At 33.8% G+C, this 9,843-nt stretch overlaps 1 protein-coding gene across 1 annotated transcript; it reads right to left on the bottom strand.

The window, feature by feature from the left end:
* Window positions 1–7,790: 7,790 nt before the first annotated feature.
* On the bottom strand, window positions 7,791–9,568 carry LOC107464926 (uncharacterized mitochondrial protein AtMg00810-like). Its single transcript, XM_016083894.1, has 4 exons — window positions 9,473–9,568; window positions 9,197–9,380; window positions 8,478–9,115; window positions 7,791–7,865 (listed from the first exon to the last, which is right to left on the bottom strand). Exons 1-4 carry the CDS (start codon window positions 9,566–9,568, stop codon window positions 7,791–7,793), a joined length of 993 nt encoding a protein of 330 aa, XP_015939380.1.
* Window positions 9,569–9,843: the final 275 nt, after the last annotated feature.

Consider the following 9,843-nt stretch of genomic DNA (forward strand, 5'->3'; position numbering starts at 1 on the left):
TTAAATTTTGTTTTCAACTATTCTACCTTTCCAATGAGGTTGTAAGCCTCTATAACACCACTTAAGACTCTTAGGCCTAGTTTTGGATATTTGAACATGGGATAGAACCTAAGAAATTTGATTTGGTATTATTTTAAAAAGTTAGAGAATGGAGGCTTAGGTTTCTAGTGTACTAAGGATGGGTTTGGTGGAGTGCGAAAGGAGAATGGTATATGAATTGAGAAAGTGACGAACTAGTGAGTTCGGAATAGAAAGTTGTGAATTGATGATAGTTGTGACGAGTATGAGTGGAAGTGTGTTGTGAGCAGTAGTCTTTGAGATTGAAAACGTGATTACGATATGCATTGTTCTCCGTCGTAGGGACTGTGACAGTCTCCCGCCTACGTTTGGATGTGAGAGTTAAAGCTGAGCTTCTCACTCATATTTCTCGTAACCAGAGGAAGGTGGTAGGGCACGATCCCTCGGAATGTTTCCCTCTGAAAGGAGAAGGTGGCAGGGCACTCATCATTCGGAATTATTCCTCCTGAAAATGCGATTTCTCTCTGATTGCAAGGTGGTAGGGCACTAACCCACGAAATTATGCGACAACCAGAGGAAGGTGGTAGGGCACGCTCCCTCGGAATATTTTCCTCTGAAAGGAGAAGGTGGTAGGGCACTTATCCCTCAGAATTATTCCTCCTTATGCGCAATAGAGAGACTAAACCGGGAGATGTCGACCGGATTTTCTGTCGGGTTTGGCACTATAACCGACATGTAATATCACAGCCAATAGGACAGACATTCATCATATGCATATTCTATATGCTTGCTTGCTTTGATTACTTGAGTATGCCTAATTGTATAAGATGCCTACTTGCTTCTTGAATTACTTGCTGTATATAAAAACTATCTGTGCTTTCTTTACTTGCATTATCTGTGTTTATCTGGTGCTGAGGAGGTTAGGTAGGCGGTGGCGATGGAATCGCATGGAAGTTAGGTTGGCGAAAGCTGTGGGATACATTGGTGTGATTAGTATTAGTTAGAATCCTTTAAGTTTAGAAAACCCTGTTTATTGTTTAAGATTTACGTTAATTATATTTTGTTCTAAGCTTGAATATCGGTTTGATGTGAAGTTCTAGGATTGTCTTCGGTATCCCGGGGCCTTACATCTTACATTATTGAGCACTGTTACCATACTGAGAACCTCCGGTTCTCATTTCATACTTTGTTGTTGTTTTTCAGATACAAGTCGTAATTCACCTTGGTGAAATTACGGATATGGTGACAGAGCGGAGTATGGTTCCTTCCTTATTCCTTATTTGTCTGGTGCTGAGGAGGTTAGGTAGGCGGTGGCGATGGAATCGCGCAGAGGTTAGGTTGGTGAAGGCTTTGAGATACAGCGGTGTGATTAGTATTAGTTAGAATCCTTTAAGTTTAGAAAACTCTGTTTTTTGTTTAAGATTTACATTAATTATATTTTGTTCTAAGCTTGAATATCGGTTTGATGTGAAGTTCTAGGATTGCCTTCGGCGTCTCAGGGCCTTACATCTTACATTATTGGGCACGGTTACCATATTGAGAACCTCCGGTTCTCATTTCATACTTTGTTGTTGTTTTTTAGATGCAGGTCGTAATTCACCTTGGTGAAATTGCGAATATGGTGACAAAGCAGAGTATGGTTCCCTCCTTATTCATTTCTGTTTTACTTTGTTGTAGTTACTCTCACATCTCTTTGTATATTTATCTTCATGGCCTTAGAGGCTTATTTTGAGAGAATAATTGTATAAGCTGTTTTTGAACTCCAAAACTCTGTATGTCTGTATATACTAGTCGGCTTAAACTCCACAAGCTGCGACTAGTTCCCTATGATTATTATATTCTTATATTTATATATGTTATGATCTTTTGTATCTGTACCTTATATCTTATGCGTTAGCTTCGTGGGAACATTTTACGCTTTTGTAATTCTGTCTTTGAGCTTAACCCTTCATCAGGCTTCTACAATATATTATTTTTCTTCTATATATAAATATGTATAAGCCTTAGAACTATTGTAACCTCTGATTAACCTTTGCCTTACGGCTAGAGGTAAGGTTTAGGGTAATTGAGGTGTTACACATGTCATATCTTCGTATATACTGATTCTCAAGATGGTAATGTGCTACAAGATTCTCTATCTTATGTGTTTTTAGGAGTTTCGTGTTTCACTTATTTGCTCAACAAATTATTTTTTATTTCTTTTCAGGTTTGGCGGTGGTTCCAGAAATTATGTGAAGAGATGAGTCATAACCCATGATGATCTTATTGGCCATTATATCAAGTAATTTTTTTGTACTTTTTGATTAATTGAACCATGTTTCATTCTTACGTTATTAAATAGTAGTGAATTGCTTGTTAAGTTTTAATTTAATTTATATATTATATTTTTTCTAAGATAGAGCAGAATTTACCCTTAGAAAAGATATACACCAGACTAGTTTTTTTTCTCAACGGTATTTTTCACTTGTCCTTTCCATTAGAGGTAGTTTTGTAATTTGTTATCTCCTGTTTTTGTTTTGTTATTCCTTTTATATGATTATTTGATTTAACTGGGTAATTATTTATTTTACTATTTAGAGATCTTGTGGAGATCACTTGGGTGATTTTGGGCTAATCTTGTTATTGAATCTTCAGAAGTTTTCATAAAAGTAGAGAAGGTTTTATCACATTTGAAGGTTAATATTTTCATTTACCTTTGTATTTCACTTTGCTAGCTTGAAATATTTACAGTTTGGCTTTATTTTATTATTCTGCAGGCTAGTGCCAAGAAAGTAAAATAATATCAGCTCTGTTTTTAATGATACACCAATGTTTGTATGTTAGAAATGAATGAGAATATTGAGAAGATATACAATCCAAACGCGGATATAGCTTTTAATGCAAGTTGTTACAAGTTTTGTATGAAATTTTTATAGTAAATAAAAAAGGAACAAACCACTGGTGGGCATATTTTTTTAAAAAATTCATGCATAAAATTGCAACAATTTCAAACCATTGCAGTTTTTTTTTTTTTTAAAAAACCCACATCAAAATTGCGACGGTTTTTTAACTACTGCATTTTTTAAAAAAAAAGCTTGTTTTCCAAATAGCAATGATTTTAAGACCGACGCAAATAACTTATTCCATTTAGCGACGGTTATGTCAACGGTTACTGAAAATTGCCGTAAAATGCATTCTCTATACCTTTATGAACGGCAGTCCCTAATTTACTGATGGTCTGTTTTGTAGCGATTTAAAACCATCGCAAATCAGTAAAAAAAACTGCCACAAAACGTCGTTCTCTTATAATGGTAGTCTTTACTTTTTTTTTTTCAGATCACATTAGCAATATTCTCTTATACATTAGCAATATTCTCTTATAGTAGCTATTCAATATATTGTTTTTACTAGTAATTATTGTATAAGTATTTTGCTTAAATAAAAGGATCTTATTATTAACAAGTAGAATGCTATTAAGAATGCCATAAAAAGAAAATTGAATACAAATGATAATTTTTGTAAATTTTTAGGGTATTGAAAGAGTAAAAACTATTTAATTAAACTTTTTAATTAAAACTATTTATTTTAACATTTATTAATTAAATTCCAAATAAAATTAATAAAATATATTTTTATTTGTAAGTATGCTAATATGTATAATGAATTAACAATATTATGATGATAAATTTAAGTGTATACATATACAAAAATATAAATATTATTTGAATATCAAAATTAACTACAATATATTTATGTATAAATATATCTAATTTAATTTATTTTAAATATATTAGATATATTTAAATGCGTACCTTATTCTAATTATTAATTTAGTGGTTAATTTTGATATATACTTAATATGATTTTACAAAAATAATACCATATTATAAATCATTATCATCAATTCACATCAATATCAAAATCATCATCCTTTTCAGAAGTCATCAAGCACGCAGTCACATCATCAAAACACATTAAATTCCCAACCGTCCCATGCATAGCTCCGTAGCTACAATTAGTTGGTGGCGGTAATGGTAAGTTTATAACCCAAGCAAAGCGACCCCAAAAACCTCTTCTTTTTATTGGATATTGGATAGCTCTAGCAGTGTCAAGTAGCACAATATTAATGGCGTAACAGAATAGCCATGGATCGTCCACACAAAAAGTAACCAACTACTAACTTATATTTGTAAATATGACTTGGATTAGAATTGAGTTTGAACGAGCTTGATTCAATTAGGTCACTTATTTTAGATATAAAAAATGTGTATAATAAATTTTATATTTATTAAAACGATAACATCTTTAAATAATTTATAAATGTGAGATATTTCTCATCTCATAAATTAATTTTTAAAGTTAAATTAGATTTATTCAATCTCAATTCTAATAATTGTTCAAAAATACGATTAAATTAAATTTTTACTTGTACACCAAAATTATAATTATTAATAAATTATTATGGTCTCATTCATGAAGACTATCTTCTTCTTTACAAGTTGATTAAATAAACAACTTAACAGGATGTTATGTTATGAGATTTTCCCCTCTTAATCAATTATTGAACTCTGCTTGTAGATTGACTCGAACTAAAACTATAAATATTTTTTTATGAATCTAGTGTTAGCCTATGTGTCAAAAGGAATAAATTGAACATAATTAAATAATTAACCCGTTTGAATTTTATCTCAAGAACTTTTAAACTGTGTAATTTCACAAAATGTCAAGTGGTCAAAATTCTTTCAAAAGAGAGAGAACTAGGTATTTTGACAAATCTCGGTTTTAACTTTCTCATTTTAATGAATAATTATTAATTAATTAATCTAGGCGTACAATGTGATACCAAACTCCGTACAGGCGCATGTGCCATTTGTGTTCTCAATAAGCTGGCAATAAGCCACTCTATTGGTCCCATCTTGTTGAATCCTAAATAGGAAGAACTGAATATATTCAACCCTTTATTCAACTTATAACAAATAAATAACTCAAAAGCACACAAACAAACCAAAAAACCTTATAAATAAATTATGTTATATTCTCTTAAATTTACTTGAACAACCTCCTCTACTTCACTCCAACGCTATGGCCGTCAATAGATGATAGGTGTATTTGTAGGGCACTCCAACAGTCCGATGTCAAACCTATAATAAGTCTTAAAAATAAGGGAGCGAGTAATTTGAAAAGGGTATTATTGAGTGTGTCATAAAAAGTACAATGTATACAAAAGTATATATAGGTGTTAGAAGAATTAAAGTAATAAAAATATAAAATTCTATAATAAATACACAAATATGTTATATAAATATAAATAATACTAATTGATCTTAATTGATTCTAATTATACTCTAACATCTCCCGCAAATTCAAGTGGGAGCTAAAAATACCATTTTGAGTTTAGATATTAGAGTTTGAAAATGAGTAGGCTGAAAAGACGTTGTCGAATGTAACACCCCGTTAGTCTAAACCTTACCTCTAGTCGTAAAGCAAAGGATAGCAAAGTGCAACAACAATTCTAAAGTTTATAATATATAATATATATCCAAGAATTTATATAACTAGAAGCCCGATCAGGAATAAAAGTTCAAAGTCGCATAAAGCGGAATCACGAAACGCGAAGCGTTCACACACGGTAACTAAACGCGTAGGTACGAACAGAACAAGACATAATACATATAAAATCATGTAGATAGCTCCAGGATACACAAGGTAATAATTAAATTAACAAGATATGTATATATAAGTATGATGTACCAAAAAGAGGGCTAGTCACAGCCTGCGAAGTTTAGGCCAGCTAGTCAAACTGAAATACAAAAGAGTTTTCGAAGTTTAAAACAGTTTATATAACTTATCTCTCAAATCAAGTCTCAAAGGCCATAAAGTTTAAAATAAAAAGATGATAGAATACTACAACATAAGAAAAGTAAAATAAAGCATAAGAAATACCATCCTTCGCTGTGTTACCATATCTGCAAAGTCACCGAGGTGGGTTGCAACCTGCATCTAAAGAGCAACAACAATATATGGTATGTGAACCGGAGGTTCTCAGAATGGTAACAATGCCCAATATATAAGATGTAAGGTTCCGGGACGCCAAAGGCAATCCTAGAACTTCACACCGATACAGATATTCAAGATTAACAAAAAATAAACAAATTAAACCATAAACCATAAATATGATTATCTAAATTTAGGAGATTTTTAACTAAAACTAGTCACACTGTTGTATCCACAGCCTTCACCAACCTAACTTCTGTGCGATCCTATTGCCACCGCCTCCTGATCCTCCTTAACGCTAGTAAAACACATTTAATGCAACCAAGTAAAACACAAGTAATATACATATACAGCAGGTAATACAACTAGCATTTAGGCATGTTATTCAAATAGGCATAACTCAAGTAATCAAAGCAAGCAAGCATATAAAAGATACATATGATAAATGTTTATCCTATTTGGCTCGTGATATCACTTGTTGGTTCAAAATGCCAACCCGACACATCCCCGAAATGTTGCCTTTCTGCCACGACCAGGATTATAGTGTCCTACTCACTCTTTCTAGTGCCCAGCACTTTATCTTGCGCCCCGTGAGTTATAGTGCCCAGCACACTCTTTTGGGTTATAGTGCCGAGTTTACTCTGGCGAAAGAAAAGTTATGTGAGAGGGAGACCGTCTCAGTCCTCACTCACTCTGGCGGCAAAAAGGTTATGTGAGTGAGAGACTGACACAATCCTTACATCTCAATATAGGCAGGAGTCTGCCTCGACCCTTATGCTGGCACCGCTACCTCGACAAGCGGGAGACTGTCACAATCCTTGCCCAAGGCGCACAATGACTTACCAATCATTAGAGTTCAGTAATACAACACGGCTCATAGCACAATTCCTTTTATATTCATTCCAATCTCATCTTCCAACGTTAATATCTCAAGTTCATCATCAACATCTCAAGTTTATCATCAACCCGACACCCCATTAGTTCATAAGACGAACCACCCAACTGACATACCAAGCCTAAGTCACCAGCTTCTAAAACCCGTATAGAAGTCCATTAAATATCAAACATAAACCCATCTATACTATTCTTAGGCCTAATTATTAACCACAAGTCTTAAAGACGAGTTATGGAAGTTTGGAAAGCTAGAGAACCCTTAAAAGTGAAGAAAAATTATTTTTCAGCAAAACAGGGTGTATGCGTACGCATGCCCAATGTATGCGTATGCATACGTAAAATTTTGCCCATCCCGCGTATGCATACAAGAGTTCGCGTACGCATAGGTGCCAAATAGAATGGTACACTCGCGTATGGGCGGGTTCGCGTATGCATACCCCTCCAGACTAGCAGAATTTTGTAAAGTTGCAGAAATCAGTTTTAAACACCAAACTTTAAATATTCATAACTTCCTTTACAAAAATATATTTTCATCAAACTTTATATCAATTTAAATATCTTTAGATGAACTTTAATTCAAGATAAATTTCAATCGATTTCGAAAACTAAGGCTCAAGTTATGATCCATCAAAGTTCACCAAAAATTAGTTTTTACAAAAAATTTACTAGGTTCTCAAAGTTTCCAAAATTCACAACCAAACCAAACCAAAACCTATCCAATCCATCATAAAACACTACCATACACTATACTTTACCATTCCATTGTACTTTCATCACTTCCACACTTAATTCACTCAACCCTTCCTGCATAATTCAACATAAATCTATAATTCCAATTCAATACTTCCATACCAATAATTCACAAAATCTAATTCCTCATATACACCCTTCATCAATTTACATCATCATGAGATCGCAATCATTATATCACAAGTATCATCCACATAATCAATACTCATTTCATCATCTATATCCATTATCTAACATCAATAATTTCCATCATAATTCATCAAAATCATTATACATCATCAATCCAATAAATTTCAACAACCAATTCAATCCTATCCTAAGGTCCACTAGCCTAGGTTTCTAGAAATATTATATATTAAATAAATGAAACCGAAACCATACCTTGACCGATTCCCAAAAATGCACCAAACACCAAAACGATGCCACCAAGCTCAATCCAAATCCTCAAACCAACTCCAAATCCTCAAACCCACTTTGGGCCAAAACTTTTAAGATTAGCGCCTAGTTTTTTATTCTAAATTATTTTTCTCCTTTCAAAAAAATAAATTCAATTTTCAACATCTTATTTTTCTCAATTTGTGGTACTGGACAGACTAGAGCCGGTACTGCCGGCTTAAGCACCGGTATGCATTGTTATAAAAATTTTCACAAAAGATACCTTTTCCAACTTAAAAAAATTCATTGAAATCAAATTTTACCTTTTTATTTTCAAAATATCATTTCTATATTTTTGAACCTATTTTGGATAATTAAATTATTATTTTATTAAAGCGGTTAAGTCGGTTCTTACATCGAACAAAGTGACAATCAATCTCAATGTGTTTGGTGTGTTCATGAAAGACATTATTATGGAGAATCTGAATAGCACTGCGGTTGTCACAAAAAATATCAGTCGGGGGTGACTGAGGAGCACCCAAGTCTTTGAGAAGCCAACGAATCAAGACAAGCTCAACAGTGGTGTCAGCGCGAGCACGGTATTCAGCTTCTGTGCTAAAGTGAGATGTGAATGTTTGCTTCTTGGCCCACCAGGAAATAAGATAGTCACCAGGAAACAAATAATAACCAGTAGTAGAACGACGATCAATGAAATCACCAGCCCAATCAGCATTTGAGTACGCTTGAAGGGATAAAGATGAATGAGCAGAAAAATGATGTCCATAAAATAGAGTGTCTTTAATGTAGCAAAGAATACGAAGAACAACCGCATAGTGAGTAGTGCGAGGAGATGACAAGAACTGGCTAAGAACATGAACTGAATAAGCAATGTTTGGGCGTGTGACAGTCAAGTAGACAAGACCTTCAATTAACTGTTGATAAAGAGTAGGATTATTCAAAACAGTGCCATCCATAAGGGTAAATCGAACATTAGGCTCAAGGAGAGTATACTCAGTGCGACTATCTGTAATTTCGATGCGAGCAAGAAGATCTGAAGCATACTTAGCTTGAGAGAGATAAATACCATCATCTGTATATATGACCTCTAAACCAAAAAAATAACTGAGAGAACCAAGATCTTTCATCTCAAAAGTATGATAAAGGGAGGTTTTAAGATCAGAGATACCATCAACATTATCTCTAGTAATAATCATGTCATTAACATACAAAAGTAGAAGAACAACCCCACGTTCACTTTTACGAATAAAGAGAGCATTCTCATAAGGGCTGCAAGTGAAACCGAGATTGCTTATAGTGGTGCTAAACTTGTCAAACAATTCACGAAGAACTTGTTTAAGACCATAAAGTATCTTATGAAGGAGACAGACTTTGCTAGAAGGACAAGGATAACCCGGAGGAGGTTTTTTATATACCTTCTTTTTCAAATCCCAGAGAGATTGACCGCAGCAATGGGAAAGAAAGCTCGAACAAATGTGAGATGAGCAAAAGTCTCTTCATAATCAATACCATACTCTTGTGTACAACCTTGAGCAACCATCGTCTAGTCTAAAATCATCGAGAGAAGGGGAAGACGGAGGAGTAGGAGACTATAGAGGTTGACTCGAGATAGAACCTGTAGAATTATCACCAGGAAAAAGATCAATATCGGGATTAGTGAAAAATGGTGACTAAGTAGGAAGAATGGACTCAAATAAAAAGAACCTCGAAAACATGTGATACTCCCAAAATACAACATGACGAGAAATACAAATATGTCTATAGAGAGGATTCCAACAAGGATAACCCTTGTGTTTAGTGCCATAACTAAGAAAA

The sequence above is a fragment of the Arachis duranensis genome, chromosome 9 (assembly GCF_000817695.3).
Source record: "Arachis duranensis cultivar V14167 chromosome 9, aradu.V14167.gnm2.J7QH, whole genome shotgun sequence".
Lineage (NCBI taxonomy): Eukaryota > Viridiplantae > Streptophyta > Magnoliopsida > Fabales > Fabaceae > Arachis > Arachis duranensis.

What these genes read in the sequence shown, in the direction of transcription:
- LOC107464926 (XM_016083894.1), bottom strand. Translation starts at nt 9,568, where the DNA reads ATGGTTGCTCAAGGTTGTACACAAGAGTATGGTATTGATTATGAAGAG. An exon ending in CTTTCTTTCCCATTGCTGCG is followed by an intron (nt 9,381 to 9,472) that starts GTCAATCTCTCT and finishes CTCCTTCATAAG; the next exon opens with ATACTTTATGGTCTTAAACA. An exon ending in TACTAGAGATAATGTTGATG is followed by an intron (nt 9,116 to 9,196) that starts GTATCTCTGATC and finishes TTTTTGGTTTAG; the next exon opens with AGGTCATATATACAGATGAT.